Source organism: Bos indicus x Bos taurus, chromosome 3 (genome assembly GCF_003369695.1).
Source record: "Bos indicus x Bos taurus breed Angus x Brahman F1 hybrid chromosome 3, Bos_hybrid_MaternalHap_v2.0, whole genome shotgun sequence".
Taxonomy (NCBI): domain Eukaryota; kingdom Metazoa; phylum Chordata; class Mammalia; order Artiodactyla; family Bovidae; genus Bos; species Bos indicus x Bos taurus.
The window spans coordinates 23,509,131-23,531,769 of NC_040078.1; the positions used below are offsets into that span (position 1 = coordinate 23,509,131).

The 22,639-nt window shown below is 45.1% G+C and overlaps 1 protein-coding gene across 1 annotated transcript in view; it reads left to right on the plus strand.

The window, feature by feature from the left end:
* Positions 1-22,468, plus strand: part of NOTCH2 (notch 2) — a 175,373-nt gene extending 152,905 nt beyond the window's left edge. Inside the window, exons 21-34 of the mRNA XM_027535567.1 lie at positions 607-791; positions 2,753-2,885; positions 4,805-5,041; positions 7,720-7,832; positions 8,715-9,220; positions 10,571-10,918; positions 11,792-11,934; positions 12,134-12,344; positions 12,784-12,880; positions 13,973-14,141; positions 14,961-15,262; positions 16,008-16,155; positions 16,817-16,914; positions 17,847-22,468. Of these exons, the coding sequence (XP_027391368.1) occupies positions 607-791; positions 2,753-2,885; positions 4,805-5,041; positions 7,720-7,832; positions 8,715-9,220; positions 10,571-10,918; positions 11,792-11,934; positions 12,134-12,344; positions 12,784-12,880; positions 13,973-14,141; positions 14,961-15,262; positions 16,008-16,155; positions 16,817-16,914; positions 17,847-19,235 (4,079 nt within the window). The 3' untranslated portion in view covers positions 19,236-22,468. The remainder of the gene's footprint in view (positions 1-606; positions 792-2,752; positions 2,886-4,804; positions 5,042-7,719; positions 7,833-8,714; positions 9,221-10,570; positions 10,919-11,791; positions 11,935-12,133; positions 12,345-12,783; positions 12,881-13,972; positions 14,142-14,960; positions 15,263-16,007; positions 16,156-16,816; positions 16,915-17,846) is intronic.
* Positions 22,469-22,639: the final 171 nt, after the last annotated feature.

Here is a 22,639-nt window from a genome sequence, read left to right on the forward strand (position 1 = left end):
AGAGATTCCAAAAAGGAATGTACTTGACGTGGAAGGAAGGCATGTTCCACTTTCAGCACTTGTTTATTTTTTTAATGTATTTATTTTTAATTGAAGGATAATTGCTTTACAGTACTGTATTGGTTTTTGCCACACAGCAACATGAGTCAGCCATAAGTATACATATGCCCCCTCCCTCTTGAACCTCTCTGCCACGTCCCACCTCATCCCACAATTCTACGTTGCCACAAAGCCCCATTTTGAGTTCCCGAGTCATACAGCAAATTCCCACTGGCTACCTGGTTTACACATAGTAGTGTTTGTGTTTCCACGCTCTCTCTCCATTTGTCCCACCCTCTCCTTCCCCAGTGCCCCTGGCTCTGGGTCCATAAGCCTGTTCTCTATGTCTGCATCTCCACTGCTGCCCTGCAGATAGGCTCATCAGTACCATCTTTATAAATTCCACATACATGCAGCACTTATTTATTTTTAACATAAAACAGATCCTGAGGGTTGTGAACTAGACAAGAATAAAATATGATGTGTCAACCAACTTAGATTAGTTCACCTGACCCTGACGTGTTGTGTGCTGTTCCGTGATGTTCCTTCGTCCACTGGGTTTCCCAGGGGTGCCCGTTGACCGCTTGTGCCAGCACTCAGGCGTCTGTATCAGTGCGGGCAACTCGCATCACTGCCAGTGCCCCCTGGGCTACACCGGGAGCTACTGTGAGGACCAGCTTGATGAGTGCTCGTCCAATCCCTGCCAGCACGGCGCCACCTGCCGGGACTTCATTGGTGGATACAGATGTGAGGTGAGTGAGCGGAGCAGGCAAAGTCAGAGACCTTCCAGAAGATGGCCCGCCTCTTACAAACATGGGCATGTTGAGTTTAGCTGCATGTGTCTGGTTTTCACAGTTTATAGATTTCTTTTCTTCTTACCAGTCATGATTACATTGTTTTCTAGTCACTGTTTCTTTCTGTCCCCTGTGCATTAAGTTACAAGAGCTCTGGTAATCTATTTTCACAGAAGTCTGGAACCGTCTTACTTCCACAGGATTGCTTCCAGAATCCAGAGCTAACATACTCTGCCAGGGTGCATTTCCCAGCCTACCCAGCCCAGTGGCCCCTGGTACTTCCCTGAATAAGCAGTTGAGATAGGAGAAGCCACTTTGAGGAGTGGCCCTTTGACCCATGTCATCTTTGTAAACAGTCACTGGTCAATCGACTAATAATTCTCTCAAAAAAATGTTACCCAGCCTGTTCTGTGTAGCATCATACTGTTACACGTGTATATTTGAGGGTGTATATATCTTTTAAGGGACGTATCATTGTCTTCTGCATGCTGCAGTCCACGGAGTCACAGAGTCAGACACGACTTAGCAACTGAACAACAATAGCAACAACATCATTGTTTTCTTAATGTCTGGGCTGATAATGATTAGATCAAGATGTTGACAAAATACCAGAGACATGAATTTGATACCAGTTTAGGCTACCTAGCAACACTGAGAAAAACTCTTCTTCTCATACATGAGCCAAAGATGGCTTCAGTGTATTGGTCCCTGTTTCTTATTTTTAGTTCGAAAGCCACTGGTACCATTGTTTTAAACATAGCCCTAAGAAGTAGAATTTATTCACTTAGGGCCCGCCTGCTTTATGTGTTCTGCAAAACTGCACCTGCACTGCTAGCCATAGGTCAGATGAGCCCAGGACGTGAAGATACCAAGCCAGTGCTGGCCTTCAGAGCTCTGTGACCCAGAGACTCTGGCCTGGCCGCTGAGTCTTATCACCAAACATGTAGGCCCCCTCTGTTACCCTCTTCCCTCTGAGTTCATCTGCCCTCCTCTTCTTATCCTTTTTTGTCTCTCTCTGAGTCACATCTCTATTAAGGTTTGCATGAAAAGTCCAATGAAAGATGTTAAAGTTATTCATATGCAGTTTGTACTATTAATTGAACATCTTTTTGTTCAGCCTATACACAGATCTTTGTTTTGAGCTCTCAAAAGTACTCAGACAACATTTTGTAACTGCTGCTGTTGCTTTATAGGTTCACCAAAAATGGCATTAAAAAAAAGAAAGGAGATGTTGCATAGTTTTAAACCAGAAGGTGGCATTTCGTACTTATAAAATTCGATAGCTATACCGGGAAGCATACAGCAATCAATTACAGTAATTTTGCTGTGAGGGACTCAAAGCATTGCCCAAATAGAGCCACTTCCTGGTCAGTGTTTTCTTCCTTGATCAGCCCTGAAAGCCCTAGAACGCCTACATCTAGCACAGCTAGCTTGCCCGCCTCTTGATGCCCCACCCCTGCATCAGCCAGTTTCTCACACATAAATGTGTAGTTCCCTGAACATGGGGGTCAGTAAATACATGCGTTACCTTTACTGCCATCCCCATATACCATTTCTGTGAGCCACCAGACCCCCATCACATACAAAGGAATGAATGTTTTAAAGATGGGAAAACCTGCACACAGAAGGGATGGATGGCTTTTGCACAGGCATCATTTGAGATATCCCTCAGAATATTCAGTCCTTGCCTTCCTTTTCAAGTGGCTTTTTTGGCTAGAAGTGATAAATGCCAGTGAGCTGTGAGTTGACCCTGCATGAGACAGTGAGTAGGGAGTGTGATGATACCAGAAGAGCGTACAAGAGCCGGGTGGGGTTTGGCAGAAAAGGGTCACAGTAACTTACCCTATTTCATTTGCTCCTATGATATGCGTCCAACAATAGTCCAACATTTCTTGTTCTTTTTGCTTTGCTCTTGGCAGTGTGTCCCTGGATATCAGGGTGTCAACTGCGAGTATGAAGTGGATGAGTGCCAGAACCAGCCATGCCAGAATGGGGGCACCTGTATCGACCTTGTGAACCACTTCAAGTGCTCCTGCCCACCAGGCACTCGGGGTATGAAATCAGCCTTACCTGTCTTCCATCCAGGGCATTCTCTAAGTTGTAAATGCATTTTTAGTCTCGTGAAGGGATTTTTAAAACAAGATTCAGCAGTATTCTGAATCTTAGAGATTCAAGCCATTTCATTGCTCTCTTGCCAAGCTCCGGTGTTCTAATGCCTGTTCTCAATTCTGTCTGGTTGTTGTTGAAACCCATGAAACACAGAATGTGCAAATGACATAATGTTGCAGCAAAGTTAATCTGGCTAGCAAGATCTCTTGGTGCTTCAAGGGAAAACAACCAGTAGCCTCTTGAATAAATTATTTGTATTTACCAGCTCGTGTATTTTTCTAAACTTCCAAGTCTTGCCTCCATAAAGTGGGAAAATGAATGAAATGAAAACATTTGCCTATTTTCGTAAGCCCAAGGGGAAAAGGTTGATGGTCCAAGAATGAACTAAGAATTACAATAAGACCTAATGAGATACAACCCTAGATGGTGGATGGTGGAGCCATCATTCCACCAGGGGCATTCTCCTGCCTGCAAACAATCTCCTGGAAAGAGCTTGGAGTATTATTTTTTAGAAGAGATGTAGTTATATGGTGCCTGTTCTGAGCAGCACGTCAAAAGAAAAAGCCATCCACAATGGTGGAAAATTGATTCTCATCAAAGAGAATAGAATGTTAGAGAAATATTTATACTGTCTTAAAGCTTTGGGTCAGTGAATTTTGGGTTTCCTTCTTGAGTTCAGAGTTGGCTAAATTAGAATGGAAAAGTGCCCCAGTAGTAGGCTCGTTATTGAGCAGTGAGATTAACAGGGAAGACAAAACTAAGGAGAAAGCCTTTAAATACTTGAAGATTTGTTCCATTAAAGGAGAGTTTTTTCTGCTCAGTACTTGAAAGAGAAGTAGAGGTTAATTTTAATTCTAGAGGTAATATTATCCATTAAAAATCCTGTTAATATTTTTATTGAGGTCACATTAAATTTACGAATTGGTATAAAGAAGACTGACATCTTTAGAATGAGGAGTCTTCCTAACCAACCCATTGTGTCTTTCTGTTTATTCAAGTTTCCTTTTGTGTCTTTTAGGTCTACTTTAAATTCTTCGTGTAGGTGTAGTACATTTCTTGTTAAGATTGTTCTTAGATATTTTATCTTTTGCTATTGCTATTGAAACTGAGGCCTTTTTTTTTAATACATTTTTCTTTTCTTTCAAATAGTCTTGCTATTACAAGTGGTAAGAATACAGTACTGTTTTTCTTTCTTCTGTAATTTTTTGAATTAATCATGAAATCACTTATAGAATAGTCATTGATTTCTTTTATTTCTTCCTCAAAAATATGTACAGATGTTCATACTTGATGGCTCTTTTACATATATAACACATTAAATGAGTTCTGTTTTAAATGGCATAACCTTTGAGCTCTCAATAGGATATTTCCCTTCTATTTTTTTGATAAAAGATATTTGTGCACTTACACTATTTTACAGAAAAAGTCATTTGTGTAATTCAAAATTTACTTCCAATTCTTACCAGTGATTACTTGTAGTCTATTTATTTATGGTTATATTCTTTTTAACTGTTTTTATATTTTAAATCAAAATGAATACATTAATGAAAAGTTACCAAATCTCTCTTGAGTTCCAATTTCCTTACCTTTCAAGTGGAAAAATAATACTAGCTATGCCCTAAGGGATTGCTTCATCACTGGGTTGTGTGGGGAGAACATGAGAAGCCCTGAGTACATCCTTTGCTTACTGGTGTCCAAGAGAATGGGCACAATCCTGGGTCAAGCGTGTGTTAGGCCCTGCCTGACCGGAATGGTTCCAGCCTGACTAATTGTGGAAATGCCACCAGGGCTGGTTTTCCCTTCCTGGAAGGCAGCGTTCCAAGAACTGTAATAATTTTCTCTCCCTCCTCTCTCTCCTCCAGGCCTGCTTTGTGAAGAGAACGTTGACGACTGTGCCAGGGGTCCCCACTGCCTTAATGGTGGCCAGTGTGTAGACAGGATTGGGGGCTACAGTTGTCGCTGCTTGCCAGGCTTTGCTGGAGAACGCTGTGAAGGGGACATCAACGAGTGCCTGTCCAACCCCTGCAGCTCTGAGGGCAGCCTGGACTGCATACAGCTCACCAACGACTACCTGTGCGTCTGCCGCAGCACCTTCACTGGTGAGCTGAGCACCTTTCCAGCTGCCCTAGCCACTCTGCCTCGAGGTGGGGTGGGGGTTCCACTGAGGAAACTAGGCCCTGCATGACACATCCCAGCCCCAAGGGAAGCTCTTCTGGCCCATGGACTATAGCCCGCCTGGCTCCTCTGTCTATAGGATTCTCCAAGCAAGAATACTGGAGTGGGTTGTCATTTCCTTCTCTGGGATCTTCCTGACCCAGGGATCAAACCCGGGTCTCTTGCATTGCAGGCCGACTCTTTACCATCTGAGCCACCAGGGAAGGCCACAGGTAGTCGTTGGTGAGCTGTATGCAGTGCAGGCTGCCCTCAGAGCTGCAAGGGTGAAAATCTAGACCAGCTTAATTCAAGAGCCCAACTTTTTCCTAGGCCTGCGCTCCACAGATGTTTGTGTTTGCTCCACAGATGTTTGTGTTTCCTGAGAGAGATGCTATCTCTTTTGTTATATATTAATTACATCATATTGTAGCAGAAATATGAAAAAAAAGAAATAGAATGTTGGGAGTAGTTGAGCAAAGTAACGTTTTAAATTGAGGTAAAATACAGATAAAGTTTACCATCTTTACCTTTTTTAAGTATACAGTTCAATGGTATTGAGGATATTCACATTGTTATGCTACCATCGCCACCATCCATCTCTGGAATTCATTTCATCTGAGCAAAATAACAGCTCACGTTCAGGAACCTTACATCTAACTCTGGTTTTGTCACCCTGCCTCCTGTGGCATGTAGCGACTTGAGTGATTGGGTTGTCGCTGCCATAGTGACCTTTCTACCTTCTGGGATCCAAAGAAGTTTAGGGTCTTCTTGGACGCTTAAAGGGAATAGATCCAAATTGGGCTGTTTAACCAAAAATCAACTGATGAGGGTACGAACAGGAAAACTTCAGAGGTCACAAACAGGGCCTGCATGCTAAGACTTGGCTGTGTTCATCACAGATTACAAAGATGAGTGAGTCCTGCCTCAGAATAGGGGTTTTATCATAGACAGTTACTAATTATTTCTGGAGAAGGGCAACTTGGTGACTTTGGGGGGCTAAAATAGCTGTTTATATCTAAATTTGGCAGTACCATCAGTTACCTGGAAATCTGTCTTGCACTCCTGGGGTCAGTTCACATTTTTTGTTGTAGAAGTATTCTTTGGAAGTCAGATGAGAGTCTGCGTTAGTCTACTTACTAGTAATCTGGAAAGTTGAACTCTGCTACATTCTGGGCTTATTATATCCAGACATCCCCCCCTTCCAATTTTAAAGATATATTACCTTTAAGAACTTTGGAATTTTATTTTAAAAAAGGGGGGGAGGTGGATTTTGAAATATGGAAAACACCTAGGTACAGCATCAAAAGAGAAACAATCCAATATGAACATCACACGTTTGAGGCAACCCTGGACAGAAAGAGTATGAACAATCTGTCGTCTCATGCTGGTCATGATCTGCTTGAGAACTGGCAGACAACTGCCTCCTGTTCCTTCCATTACCTCTGAGGCTTCTTTATCTGGAAATGCTGAGGAGCCCTACGAAGAAAGAGGGAAATAGGCGAAAGGAGTGGAGGCCACCTTGAATTGGGGTCCCGTAGCCAGAAGTGGTGTTTCTACATTTTCCACACCTGTGAATTAAAAAATCCTTTGACTCTCAATCATAGTTATGGTGGGAATATTAAGCTGAGGGTTTTTTTGTATGATTGTTTTAAATTTTTATTGGAATATAATTGCTTTGTAATGTTGTGTTAGTTTCTACTAACACAGCTGTGCAGGTAACCCTAACATAAGCTGTGTTTTAAAACAATGCCAATTAGGTTACAGAAAGGCTGGACATTATTGAAAACAGATGTCACTGATGAAAATTCAATATAAACTGCAAATCAACATTTTTAAAAATTAATTTATTTTAATTGGAGGCTAATTACTTTACAATATTGTGGTGGTTTTTGCCATCCATTAACATGAATTAGCCACGGGTGTACATGTGTCCCCCATCCCAAAAGTTTTTCCTTTTAATTTTTATTACAGTATAGTTGGTTTACAATGTTGTGTTACTTTCTGCTGTACAGCAAAGTGAGTCAGTTATACACATTTATCAATCCACTCTATTTTAGATTATTTCCCCATGTAGGTCATCGCAGACTATGAGTTAAGTTCCTTGTGCCATACAGTAGGTTCTTAGGAGTTATCGGTTTTATCTATAGTAGCGTGTATATGTTAATCACTGTTTTAGATGTATTGGCCTGGTGTAGCCTGTCTTATCAAGTAGACAGTGTTAACAAAATGCAGTGGATTTTTGCTAAATGTTTTTGCCTTATGAAAGCTAAAGTGCCTTCAAAAAAAGCTTAGGTGTCATTTTCTTTTTCTTTTTTTTTTGAGGGGTTAGTCATTTTTTGTACACATCTTGTTTTGTGAGTCGGTTCAGTCGTGTGCCATCTGCACTTATTACTGTAGACAAGACAGATGAGGGAACTGTCCTGAGTGAGTGATGGGCCAAGGATGTTGGGATCTAGCATGTGCCTTCCTCATCCTCTCATGTCCCCTTAGGCTTAGAACTCAATTCTCACACCTCTTGCTCCCTCTCTAATCCTTTGACTAGCTCACATCCCAGTAGTATCCTGTTCAATAACCTGAGTTACTGCTTTCACTTTTAAAACCCCCTTTCATTTTCTACTCTGAGGTCGTCACTGTGAAACGTTCGTCGACGTGTGTCCCCAGATGCCTTGCCTGAACGGAGGCACTTGTGCTGTGGCCAGCAACATGCCCGATGGTTTCATCTGTCGTTGTCCCCCGGTGAGTGCCACAGTGCCTACTGAATTCCATATAGCCTGAGACAGGGCCGAGAGGAAACCTGGCATTTCCGAGCTCTGTGGGGAGCTTTCTTGGTGGGGGCGTTTCTTAATGTTAGCCTCTTTAGGAGAAAGTGCTTCCGTTTTCCATTTAGAACTATTAAAATACTCCCAGAAACAGTGAGCTCCCTGGTCTGTGACTGTCAATCCTCAGAGGCACTAAGGGCAGTGGATATTCCCTTGGGAACAGGGCTAGTGTATTTGGCTTCTGGGTCTTGTGCTGGAGGGTAGTCTTGCTGCCCAGACTGGGACAGAGTTTTTGGAAATGCTACTCTGCTCACATCCCTCGACAGCAGTTATTTGGGAACAGACTGCTTCTTCAACTAGAAGGAAGTCTTAACGTTAGCCATTTGCTGTGCAAACACTTTTGCTCCTGCCAGAGGCTAAAAGCTTCCTAACAGATGAGCAGAGGGATATCAAAAGGAAACCTGTCCAGTAACCTTGGCCTGGACTGAGGGAGACGTTCAAGAACGAGATGACATAGGAAAGTCTTTTAGACATCCAGTCCTCTGAAGTGAGTTTTTTCCCCTGTAAAGTCACCGTATGAGTGATCTACTGATGATTTGGAAAGGTGCTAATAGGTTTTGGGTCACCTTATCCTAATGTGAACTCTGGACTTCATTTCTAGAAGCAAGCTCTTAGAGTAAAAAAGTTGACTTGAAGAAATCTCTTCCTAGAACTCGGTCCAGGAAGCTACCTGGAGGCATCTTAGCCAAGAGTCTAGTCTTTACCTCCCTAGAGGTGTGGCGTTGAGGGGGCCCGAGGGAGAATGGGGCCTGCCCTCACAAGTCACCTGCCATCCTCATTTGTTCACTGATTCCCACAGGGCTTCTCTGGGGCACGATGCCAGAGCAGCTGCGGACAGGTGAAGTGCAGGAGAGGGGAGCAATGTGTGCACACGGCCTCGGGCCCCCGCTGCTTCTGCCCCAACCCCCAGGACTGCGACTCGGGCTGCGCCAGTAGCCCCTGCCAGCACGGGGGGAGCTGCTACCCTCAGCGCCAGCCTCCTTACTACTCGTGCCAGTGTGCCCCGCTGTTCCGGGGCAGCCACTGTGAACTCTACACCGCCCCCACCAGCACCCCTCCCGCCACCTGCCTGAGCCAGTATTGTGCTGACAAAGCTCGGGACGGCATCTGTGATGACGTGTGCAACAGCCATGCCTGCCAGTGGGATGGGGGGGACTGTTCCCTCACCATGGAGGACCCCTGGGCCAATTGCTCCTCCCCGCTGCCCTGCTGGGAGTACATCAACAACCAGTGCGACGAGCTGTGCAACACGGCCGAGTGCCTGTTTGACAACTTTGAATGCCAGAAGAGTAGCAAGACATGCAAGTAAGCGCCCAGGGTCCCCAGAACTGAGGGGCAGCGCTGTCACTAACACACCTCGGTCTCTTGTTCTTTTGCTGCTAACCGCTCCAGTGCTTCGGCCCAAGCCGCCTCTGCCTTCTGGACTGGCACCAGTTGCCCTCTTCTTCCTGGTGCCATCCTGCCCCATCACACACTACCCTGTGCTCTCCCTTGCTGACCGAGGGGCAGAAACGCTCACTGCACAGCCACTCTCTGCCTGTCTCTGCTTCCTCGCCTGCTGCTGCCACAGGTTCCCAGGGGAAGTGACTTTTGGAAGTGTTACCCACTGTCAGGCAGCCTCTCACATAATCTGCCTGCAGCATGGTTGCAAAGGTCTGTACCCATCTCTGTTCATCCCGTGTCTTTCCCTAAGACTGGGTTTCCCCTCCAGATTCATCGGGAAGCATCTGCTAGATTAGTCAGCCTAACCCTCCTGGTCTTCACTGCTGCAATTATAGGGGCCTTTGTGGGTTACGTAATAGCTTTCCATTTAGTCATCCCATTTGGTTCAACCCTGATTAATTCTCAACAACCTTGTGAGGCATAGGTGTTGTTAATGGCCTTTAACAGATCAGGGAAGGGAGACTTGGGAGGTTCAAGAACTTGCCAGAGCAGATATAGCTCCTCCTGACTCCTGATCTCCTCACTGAGCTAGAGTGGCAAGTTGGACTGGGTGGTGTAACCATCAAGGGATGGGAGTGAGGAGGGAGAAGGGGAAAGTGGAAATCCAACGATTTTTGCATCAACAGGCTTTGGGAGTCAATTTCCATTTCCCAATGTTTGAAAGATGCTGTACAAATTAGATCTGGTATCCTGTGTGGGACACACTTCTTGCCACCTACCTTCCACAGTGAAGATTCAGTCTTGATTAGAGAAGAAATGGGCCATATCAAATGGGCCAAAGGTCAACTGTACAGCATCTCTTGTTGGTATGGGGTTACTTTCCAGTTTCTGGAAGCGCTCTCTAGAGTCTTGTTTTACTGCTGGAAACCCAGAGGCAATGGATATAAAAATAAAGGAAACATGAACCAGGTAGATTTTTGTTTCAGATTTGTTTACAAATCTGATTTAACATGATGACAAGTTGCCTAGGGGCCCATGAGTTTAGTGAGTAGTTTCGTTTCTCATTCAGAGAGCACTCACTGAGATGCTAAGGTGTGTAGACTGTATATACTCTAAGAAGTCAGGCACAGAGAGTCCAAGAAGGCTTCAGAGGACATTCAGGATCTAATCTGAGTCGTAGAAGATGGGTAGGAAAATCCACATTAGTTCCAAGTGGAAAACAAATAGAGCTCCACTGTGATCTTACCATATTCTCTGTCTCCCTCTGCCTAGATATGACAAATACTGTGCAGACCACTACGAAGACAACCATTGTGACCAGGGTTGCAACAGTGAGGAGTGTGGCTGGGATGGGCTGGACTGTGCTGCTGACCGGCCAGAAAACCTGGCAGAGGGCACCCTGGTCATCGTGGTGCTGATGCCACCTGAACAGCTGCTCCAGGATGCCCGCAGATTCTTGCGGGCACTGGGCACCCTGCTCCACACCAACCTCCGCATCAAACGGGATGCCCAGGGGGAACTCATGGTCTACCCCTATTATGGTGGGAAGTCAGCTGCCATGAAGAAGCAGAGACTGACACGCAGGTCCCTTCCTGGAGATGAAGAACAGGAAGTGGCTGGGTAGGTGTTTAGTTTCTGGACTTCTCAAAGCTTAATTTTATCAGGCTGAGCACTTTGATACACAAATATCATAACTGCAACTGGACCTATAAAGATGAAAGGTCAGAAAACAAAACAGTCAACCGAGTAACACAAGCCTGTAATCCCAGTCTTTACGGTTAGTGCTAAAGGTTTGCCTTGATCTTGGAATCCTGAAAAGTGGGCTGAAGCAAGTCAAGTGGCAGGGTGTCAGAACGGGCTCCTCATGTGCTAGAATCTCTAACCATTTGCCAGAGTTGGCGTAAATCCTTCTAGTGATGACTCCTCTTTGTATTAATCCTGGGCTTCTTTTCAAGGCGCTTCATTTCTGTCTCTTTGACAAGGGTGATGTTCTGCATATATTATGTCATCCACACTCAGGATTTTTTGGTATCGCACAAGGTTCAGCTGGCTAGCTAGCTCGAGTACAGATGCAGAGAGAAAGGAGAGTAAGGAACAAAAAGCAAAAGGCAGGGGTGTGTTTTTAGAGTAGCTGTATGTACCGTTGAGTACACCGGAAGGGGGAAGGGGTAGAAGCAGCCCACCAAAGGCAACTTCACCCCATTTTCTCAATTTGTCTTATGTTGCCTAAAAGTCAGAACACTTAGATGCAGCCAAACCAAGGACATGAAAGGGTTAGTCACTCAGTCGTGTCCGACTCTTTGTGACCTCATGGACTGTAGCCCACCCTAAGTGAGAATTAGTGTTTAGGGTGTAAACCAGATCTTAATTTCCGGGATCTTCCTGGAGACAACATCCCAGAGGTAGAGAGCCCGAGGCTGAGGGTGAGGAAGCGGGTCTACCTCAGATTCCTGGGTTGACATTTTCTTGCCATTTCTCCTTGGCTCCCCTCAGCTCTCAGGTATTTCTGGAGATTGACAACCGCCAGTGTGTTCAAGACTCAGACCAGTGCTTTAAGAACACAGACGCAGCCGCAGCTCTTCTGGCTTCTCACGCCATCCAGGGGACCCTGTCGTACCCACTTGTGTCTGTCGTCAGTGAGTAGCTCTAAAATTAAGGGGAAAGTGTGCTGAGGAGTGTCACTTGCAGGCAGAGAGAATGGGGCACAGCTTCCAGTGTGCAGCGCTCTGTTCCTCAGGGCTAGTGAGCTCAAAGTTGTTCTCTGAAGGAGTTTAGTGGGAATATTGAGAGGTGGATGTTTTATTCATCACTTTCCCTATCTCTCTGCACTTTCAGGTGAATCTCTGACCCCAAAACCCACTCAGCTTCTCTATCTGCTTGCTGTTGCCGTTGTCATTATCTTGTTTATTATCCTCCTGGGGGTTATCATGGCAAAACGAAAGCGCAAGCATGGCTCCCTCTGGCTGCCTGAAGGTTTCACCCTTCGCCGTGACTCCAGCAACCACAAACGTCGTGAGCCAGTGGGCCAGGATGCTGTGGGACTCAAGTAAGAGTTTGTCAATAAGCTACTATTCACAGTAATAACAAGTACGGATAAGTGGAAAATCAGATCTTGTTGAATCATGATTTTAAATTCAGAGCTCTGGCCATGCCGTGCTACTATACTTGACCGTGATACTGAATGCCTGCTTGTGGCTATAAAATAAGAGTCTGGATGCTTCAGTTCTGTACATTTTATCACAGGGATGCTCAGCTTCTGTGATGAGACACGCCTTTGTCTTAAGCTCTTGCTTAGTGGGAAAGGAACTGATATTTACTCAGACAATGGGATGTAATATTGCCCATTTTTCCCCCAGGCCAAGGCCCCTGAAAGTCTGACTGTAGCCATGAGAGTGTGTGATGGCAGAAAAATTACGAAAATTTCTATGTTCTTTTATGATATAACCCTGCTCTTATTTTATACCTTCATGATTCTGTCATGTCAGAAATCTTTCAGTGCAAGTCTCAGAGGCGAACCTAATTGGTTCTGGAACAAGTGAACACTGGGTTGATGATGAAGGGCCGCAGCCTAAGAAAGCCAAGGTAAGCTGGCCGTGGTAGAAGCACCGTTATTAGCCGTTGTCTGCTCATATTTCACATTTTTGTCCTTCGGTATCTAGAGTATCATGAGTGGGAGAGAAGGGTGGTAGTCTGTACATGTTGCCCAGGCCTTGGCTATCCTAGGTTGTTTCAAAAATCAGGACTATTTAGGTCATTGATGGCCTTGGGTTACTATGTAAGTTTTTCAGAAAGAACTCTTTAAAAATAATAAAACAAACATGCTTCCTTCCTCAAATGTCAGGTTGATGGTATTTGAATAAGGACTATTGTGTGTAAACACCAGTTTCTTTCATGGCCAGATCTCTCCCTTGTTCTCTCTGGATACTTCAAGGGAAGGTGGAGTGAGTTAGTGGAGGAAAGCCAGTGATCACTGAGTTTGGAGGCTTTAAATCTTGATCCCTGGAAACAAAAGCCATATAGCAGTAAGAGGTACATTGGGCTGAGTCTGACATGAAAAAGGAGACCATTCACCCATAGACGTACGTGGCTGGGGTATGCATGTATCCCATGGATATTCTGAATAAATGCTTGAGGAAAACAGGCATGATGGTTAAGAAAATTACTACAGTCAGGACTGGATTCAAGTCCCAAACTCTGGCACATTATTTAACCTCTTTATATTTACTTATCCCTACTTTGTAAGATAGGGAAAATAATAATGATTCCTTCAATACGGGTGAATTGCCTTACCTGTTTTCTATCACATACTGAATATTCCATAAAGGTCAGCTGCTTTTAAAAGTATAATAATTATTCAGCAAATTCTTGCTGAATGCTGGCTCTGTGCTGGGCACTGGGGTGGATACAGGGTACAGGGAGGCAACCTTGAACAAGGCTTGCTCCCTGTCCTGAGGAGCCTTTCAGGTAGCATTGGGAACTGCCATGCAATGCTGTGTAAGTACCTAACACAATGCTTAGTTAAGGAGAGTGAGCAGCGTGTGTTCTTTAGGACCAATAAGAGGAATTAAAGTCTGCTCTCTACTTGAAGGGTAGCTAGAAGTTAGTCAGTCAAAGAATTGGGAGAGATCCTGGGGGCGTGCCAGAGTGATCAGGAGAGTTGTCCTCTTCTTTCAGGCTGAAGATGAGGCTTTGCTCTCAGAAGAAGATGACCCCATCGATCGGCGTCCATGGACACAGCAGCACCTGGAAGCTGCAGACATCCGTAGGACACCATCGCTGGCTCTCACCCCTCCACAGGCAGAGCAGGAGGTGGACGTGCTGGATGTGAACGTCCGCGGTCCAGGTTAGTGCCTGCGAGCCTTCTCTCTGCACTGCGCCATGCCCACCCCCTGGTTCTACCTTACCCCTGTGTTTGCCCCACTCAATGATCGAGGAAATCAGACTGGAAATCAGCTTGAGGAAATGAATGTCTAAGGAAAACAGGCTTGCAGAAATTATGAATTTGTATGAGAAAAGAGGCAGGATTTCATTTTGTTTCACCTTCTGCATGCATACATGCTAAGTTGCTTCAGTTGTGTCTGCCTCTTTGCGACCCCATGGTCTGTAGGCTGCCAGGCTCCTCTGTCCATGGAATTCTCCAGGCAAGAATACTGGAGTAAGTTGCCATGCCCTCCTCCAGGGGATCTTCCTGACTGAGGGATCAAACCCACCTCTCCTGCATTGCAGGCAGATTCTTTACCATTGAACCACCAGGGAAGCCATCACATAATGCATGTTCAGCAACAAAAAGGCTGATTATTTGGGATAGATTTTAGTGGGGTAAAAAAATACTATCCCAAAGCAGAGGAATAGAGAATTTGTTTAATTCGTACCTTAGTGTATATAGTTTATTAATACTGGATATTTTAAAATGTTGTCCAATTTAAAAAAAGCATAGCACTTAGAAACTTGAACAGAAAAGCTTGTTTAACTTGGAGACTAGCTCCTCTTTACAGAAAGGATACTATCAAGGAAAAATCAATTGCCACTTATCACAAGAAGCACAGGGTTTTTTCCGAAAAGAATAATTTTCTTCAAATTGAGCTCTTCCAGCAATAGGGTTAAGTGAACATGAATGTCCTTCCCCTCCTTAAATACTATTTGGAATTTCCCTTTCCTCCAGATGGGTGCACCCCACTGATGCTGGCTTCTCTCCGAGGAGGCAGCTCAGACATGAGTGATGAAGATGAAGATGCAGAGGACTCTTCTGCCAACATCATCACGGACCTAGTCTACCAGGGTGCCAGCCTCCAAGCACAGACAGACCGGACGGGTGAGATGGCCCTGCATCTCGCAGCCCGGTACTCAAGGGCAGATGCTGCCAAGCGTCTCCTGGATGCAGGTGCAGATGCCAATGCCCAGGACAACATGGGCCGCTGCCCTCTCCATGCTGCAGTGGCTGCTGATGCCCAAGGTGTCTTCCAGGTAAAGATCATGTAAAGAGTTGATACCTAATGAATCTAGAATATTTTCCCTTCATTAAGACATGTAATAACCCATTATATTTGTTCAGTGATTCTTTGAGAGGATAAGGCAGATGATAAAGTCAGCCAGCTCATAGTAAAGCAGATAACACCAGTCTTCTGATTGTTCATCAGTGCTTTGTTTTTTGTGTGTTTGTTTTGTTTTTGAGGAGGCAAAACACCTCCCAAATGAAAAGATCAGGTGCATGACACCTGCCTCCGACTAGTATCTGTCAGCCTCTCCCTCTAGATTTATCTGACTATATGGACTTCCAGCTGCTCATTGGTGGTTTTCCTGACATGAGTTCACAGTGCACACCTGATGCCCTATTATTTTAGCCTTAAGAGGAAATTGAAAGTATTCTATATCATCTTAACTTGTATACCACAATTGAGGTTGTGGTATTTTTCCACATTCCCTCTTTTTTCTTTAGAAAGCAGAAGTACATTAATTTACAAAGCCATTGTAGAGCTTGGGTACCTGTTTGTTTGTATATTCATTCATCCTATTCCTTTATTCATTCATTCAACAGATATTAGTTGACTGACCCTAGGAGAACCTGGACACGAAGATAGCAAAACATTCCCTGCCCTCCAGGAACTTACAGTATAGCCTCAACTCTGATGCTCTTATGTCTGTCTTACCTTAGCTTCATTATTTTTTTGTATGAAGCTGACTCTCTTTTCTGTACTTTCTCATATTCTAGATACTGATCCGCAACCGAGTAACTGATCTAGACGCAAGGATGAATGATGGCACTACACCCCTGATCCTGGCTGCCCGCCTGGCAGTGGAGGGAATGGTGGCAGAACTGATCAACTGCCAAGCAGATGTGAATGCAGTGGATGACCATGGTAGGGATGAGAAGCAGGGATTCAGACTCCTACCTGCAAAGCAGGCCTCTAAGGAAAGAATTATTGCAAGATCCTTAAAAGCTGTCTCAGATCCGAATCCACTGAAGATTCGTTCATTCATTCCTTCTTCCTTTTGCAATATTGAGTTCAGAGATCTGAGACAGTGCGAAGTCCATAGATGAAGTTGGGAATGGATTTTTAGTGAGAGTTCTTGGATCTAAGAGCAGGTCTATGAGAGTTTTCCTGCATAGGTTCCCGGGTATACCACTCTTGTTATGAGGATATGAGAGCTGACTTCATGGAAGGGGTAGGGTGGTGAGATATTCTAACTATATATCCTGGCATGTAATAAATAAGCAGGTTATTGTCTTCAGCATGTGACAGGCTAGATTTTGCCACACGAAGGATGTGGTACCATAGACAGATGATCCTTTTACTTAGAGGCCTTCTGAAAGCTAGGCAGCCTGTACCAAAGTGTTTCTAGAATAGGGGAAAATGAAGATAATCTTTGGTTTTTCCTGTGGGCACCCAGAGAAAACTGGCTTCCAGCTGTTGTCTGAGAAGTTCAAGGTTTCCTTGTACAAGTCATAACACTTCCCGATGGGAGAGGTAGGACATGACCTCTTACTCTGTCTGCTTATAAAAATGTTTTTTCCTGCAGGAAAATCTGCCCTTCACTGGGCAGCTGCTGTGAATAATGTGGAGGCAACCCTTTTGCTGTTGAAAAATGGGGCCAACCGAGACATGCAGGACAACAAGGTACAGTCTGGGCTCTGAGCTGGGGGGCAGGTACAGCAGTGCCTCGGGTTATGTGTGAGGCCATTCCTTTTCTCCTGTAGCTGCTCAGTGATAAGGATAGACAAAGATGGAAGCAGATTAGGCCAGAAATGGGTCCAGAGTGCCTGAGTGCTTGCACTGGGCTTATCCAGTGAGATGTCAGGGTTGACCCTTAGCCTGCTCAGTCTGCACCAGGCTCTTCTTTGATAACTTTGGTAACCTTTTCTGCCTTTCTCTTCTTTGACGTTTCCCTTTCTCCTGGTCTTTGTTCTATTCACACACACACTTCCTTTCTTTTCACTTGTTTGTTCTTATTTGTTTTCCTGATGCCCCACGTCCTCCACCCCTGCCCCGTTCTTGGGCTCCATGATGTTTTCCTGCTTCCTCTGACTTCTGTGTCATGCCTCCCTCTCTTGCTCACCTTACCTTCTCTTGTTCATTTCCTCTTTTCCATTATTTTGTTCTTTGTCTCAGATGTTTTGTCTTTCACTTTCCTTTATTTTTCTCAGTTCTCTACATGCTTGAGGTTCTTCCCTTCATACCTTTATTTCTGATACTCCTTTTAGAGCCCTATTTTGATAAGCTCAGTGCTCTTGCAGGTGAATTTATGGCTCAGGCACATGCTTTATTTCACACTTTCCCCACTAAGAAGACGTAGCCCTCAGTAGGGCAAAGCTGGCTCTTGGGGAGAAGTAAAATAATTTTTCTTTATGTATAAATTACAGATAGCCATTCAGTACATAGGTGGGTGCACACTTTTTATCTGTGGTATTAAAATTTCATGTGGGAAGGCAGTTAGGAAAAAATGTCTAAAGGAGTGATAACAAAAAGATTGAGAAACATGGCTGTATTCTCAGGAGTGTTATTAAAACGCACTCTGCATGGGCTTTTTCTTTCTTTTTTTTTTTCTGTAGGAGGAGACACCCCTGTTTCTTGCTGCCCGGGAGGGGAGCTATGAAGCAGCCAAGATCCTGTTAGACCATTTTGCCAATCGGGACATCACAGACCACATGGATCGCCTTCCCCGGGACGTGGCCCGGGACCGCATGCACCATGACATCGTGCGCCTGCTGGACGAGTACAACGTGACCCCCAGCCCTCCCGGCACAGTGCTGACTTCTGCGCTCTCACCCGTCATCTGTGGGCCCAACAGACCTTTTCTCAGTTTGAAGCATACCCCAATGGGCAAGAAGTCTAGACGGCCTAACACCAAGAGTACCGTGCCCACTAGCCTCCCTAACCTTGCCAAGGAGGCCAAGGATGCCAAGGGGAACAGGAGGAAGAAGTCTCTGAGTGACAAGGGCCAGCTGTCCGAGAGCTCAGTGACTCTGTCCCCCGTCGATTCCCTAGAATCTCCGCACACATATGTTTCTGACACCACCTCCTCTCCAATGATCACATCCCCCGGAATCTTACAGGCCTCCCCCAACCCCATGCTGGCCACTGCCGCCCCCACTGCCCCAGTCCATGCACAGCATGCACTGTCTTTCTCTAACCTTCATGAGATGCAGCCCTTGGCTCATGGGGCCAACACTGTGCTTCCCTCGGTGAGCCAGCTGCTGTCTCACCGCCACATTGTGCCCCCGGGCAGCAGCACCGCAGGGAGCTTGGGTAGGCTGCATTCAGTCACTGTCCCCGCCGACTGGATGAACCGCGTGGAGATGAATGAGAGCCAGTACAACGAGATGTTCGGTATGGTCCTGGCTCCAGCTGAGGGCACCCACCCTGGCATAGCTCCCCAGAGCAGGCCGCCCGAAGGGAAGCATTTAACCACCCCACGAGAGCCCTTGCCCCCCATTGTGACTTTCCAGCTAATCCCCAAAGGCAGCATTGCCCAACCAACTGGGGCTGCCCAGCCTCCGTCCAACTGCCCTCCAGCTGTTGCAGGCACCCTGCCCACCATGTATCAGATTCCAGAAATGGCTCGCTTGCCCAGTATGGCTTTTCCCACTGCCATGATGCCCCAGCAGGATGGGCAGGTTGCTCAGACCATTCTCCCAGCCTATCACGCCTTCCCAGCCTCCGTGGGCAAGTATCCCACACCCCCATCACAGCATAGCTATGCTTCCTCCAACGCTGCTGAGAGAACGCCCAGTCACAGTGGTCACCTCCAGGGTGAGCATCCCTACCTGACACCGTCCCCAGAGTCTCCTGACCAGTGGTCAAGTTCATCACCCCACTCTGCTTCTGACTGGTCAGATGTGACCACCAGCCCCACTCCTGGGGGTGCTGGAGGAGGTCAGCGGGGACCTGGGACACACATGTCTGAGCCACCACGCAGCAACATGCAGGTCTATGCATGAAAGAGTCTGCCTCCAGCCTAGACACAGACTCCTCTTGTAAATGCTGCTGAGGAACAAATGAAGGTCATCCGGGAAAGAAATGAAGAAATCTCTGGAACCAGCTTCTGGAGGCAGGAGAGAGGAGAGGCTCTTATCTTGTAGATAACCTGAAGAAGCAAGTTAATTAGCTTCACTGAGCATCTGCAGGGTTTGGGGAACATGGATGGGACAAGGCTCCTTGTAATCTCTTGCCCGTCAAGTCCCCAAGTTCACTGAACTACAAGATAAATACAAGACTTGGGACCACATTTCCTCTCTTCAATACAGAGAATAAGATGGATGCCTGTTGTAGACATTCTTGCAGCCTGGAGTGCATTTTTCAGCCTTGGGGGCTTCTGCCATATCCATGAGAAGATTCTGCGGTCGATTCCTGCTGGGAGTTGTGCCCTGGAATTCTGCCAGATGTGACCTGTCTCCTGTTCTCATCCTTGGAAAATTCTTTTGACTTCATTTGGTGCTTTAATTGTGCACCTCTCTGTGGCTGGAACCCCACCTGCCTGTTCCAGGGCAGAACCTTTGTGCTTTGAATCATGCCTGTGCTGGAGGCACCTGCAGCCTCCCTTTTCCCTCCTGTTTTCCCAGTGTCCCCAGGAACCTCACAGGGTTTACCTTTATGGTCTCAGCAGACACTTTTCAAGTATGTTTCTTTAGAAAATGGACATAGTCCTTTCTCCTACATATCATTCCTAAAAGAAGAAGGGGAGCAAAATATTTTTCTTTGAACCCATTTAGGGGACCAGGACCCCTTTCAAGAAGCTGCGCCTAAATTCTCTTGCCTACATGCTGGGTTCCTACAAACCTTACCAGGAAGAAGAGTAAGCATCTTCTTTTTTTCCATGTGTCCGCCTAGTAAGTGTGAAGGTTTTATCCTTGGCGGTGTAGCTAATATGACCCCTTTAAAAAAGCAAAACCCAAACAGACCAAGGTTTGGAATGTTGGAATGACCAAGAGAGCCAAGAGATACGCTAACTCAGGCAAGAAGTGATTACCCACTAACCAGTCCCTGCCAAGCATTCTGTTGACCGCCAGCATCAAACACGTTGTTAGAGGTGTTAGAACCCTTGGCCTGCTTCACTCACACATCCAGCAGATGGAGATTGTTGTAGTTATTGAGCCTTCAAACGACATTCCCTTGCCATTTAGAACTGAACTTTAGTCTGCTCAAGGGCCTCCTCCCCAACCCCCATGACAGTCATCTTCCCCTGGTCAGGTGGTCACAGTCTCTACTTCCTGACATTCCTTCTGATCCCAGGCCCCGTTCACCTATCTTCCTGCCACACTTCGTGGTCTGATTACTTGTGCACCCAGTAGGTCCTCACTGAACACCTGGGTTTTCTGTGTTCAAGGGTGGGAACTAGAATGCTGGCCTAGTTTCTGTGGCCAAAGCCAGTCTTATAAGAAGGTTGGAAAGGGAGGAATTATGAGGTAGCCTTTGCTATTTTTTGCTCCCAGTTCCTTTTATTTCAGGTGGTCATGAGATTCCCCATTAGGCAACTAACATAGACACTTATCAGGGATATTTTCCTCTCATAGAGTCACCTTCTAGATGATAATGGACAAGAATAGACTTACTGTCTTGTCATCTTCATGTTCAGAGTGTGATTGCATCTCACCCACGTCTGCTTCCTGTATTTGTGGTCTTGGTAACTCTTTTGACCCTCTATCAAGGACATGCATTCTATCCAACACTAGAAAGAGGAGAAAAGTAGTTTTCTTCCTCTTCTCCCTGAGTTAGCTAACAACTGGTTCTGTCTCCACACTGTCCCTTCTGCCTGGTGCTATGATATCATGACAATGGAAAATCAGTTCTTCTGGGAGCATCTTGTAGATATGAATAGGTGGTCTGCCCACTCCGTGTTGGCTTCAATGATAGTTTTCCTTACTGCCTTGCCTGAGTTCTTCCCATTTACCAGATTTATCTGTCTGTGGCTTCATACGGAAACCATATGTGTCTGTTAGCATGGAAGTCTACAAAGAGTTTTTCTAGTCCTGTCCAAGTTCACTGAACTAAAATATAATTCATTTCCCCTGATACAAGCAGATTATTTTTTCATTCTGTATTGTATTCTCTCATGTGGCAACTCTGCCAACCCCTTTCATAGTGTGAAGCCTTTTGTCATTCTGAATGGTGATTCCTTATCCTTGGACCTGTTCGCTGATTCACAGATGGGGAGGACGCCTCTCCATGGACCACTGTGGACCTCACCACACTTACACTTCTCTGTCATCCCATTCCGGCCCCTCTTCTTCACAGTGTCAGCTCTGATCTAGCAGCTTGATCCCTTATAGCCTCCTCCGTCTGTAAGCACATTGTGGGCCTAACTTGCTTGCTCCTCTTTGGGATCCTTTGGGTTTTGCAGAAGTAAATATGAAAGCTGCCATTACAAACAACAGGCTTCAGTGATAAGGAAGAAGACACTGCCTTTCAAGCATTTATCAGTCACTTAGATTGTGAAGAACCTGTGAGTTGTATTGAGTAAAAGAGAAAATAAGATGAGGAATGACTTTCTCAACTGGGTTCTGAAGTGGAGACTTAGGTTTGTATGGGAAACATCTTTTATGACAGGTCTATGTCACCCTCTTTGCCCCTCACATTCTTGTTTTATCTTTATAAATTCTTCCTTTGAGTCATGTTCTGTCTGCCTTTGGGGATATATTTTTTATTTGTTTGTTTCTTTTGTATTAAGCATCATTTTCTGATTTACATGTTGGTAAGGGAGAGAAAGGTTTGAGGGAAAGAGAGAGTGAGAGTTAAAGATTTTATGTAAGCAATCAGCTATAATGCACAAGTCCATTCTCTCATCATTATTAAGTTTGCTAGTTCATAATTCTTGCATAAAAGAGAACCAAAGGTGTAATATTCCATTGGCAAGTGGTTTGGGGATTTTGGCCTTAACTAATATACTGAATGTACGGTGACTGAGAGGACAAGTGTATATGCCCAGAGGCTCCCACTCATAACTGTTTGGTACTGTGGCTTCTTACTTGTGTACATTTCTCTTAAAAGTGATATGATATCTGTTTGTATGAGAAACCCAATAACCAATAAAATGACTGCATATTCCTAACTATTCATGGTAAGGAAAATGCACAATTTGTTTTTAATTTTCAAAGTTTCATTCTAAAAGTAGTTACGACAAAATTTATATGGAAGCATTTTTATCACAAAATAAAAAATTACATGTCAAGCTCAACAGACATTGCAGTTTTTATTTTCCATTCTTCATCCCTACTTTGCAATGATTTAACTCATGATGTCATAATTTGCTGAGAGAGAAAACATTTTCTTTTCATTCTGAATCCCATATAGCCTAGCACTAGTCTTTTTTTCTTTCTCCAAGTAGTAGTAGTTCAGTCACTCAGTT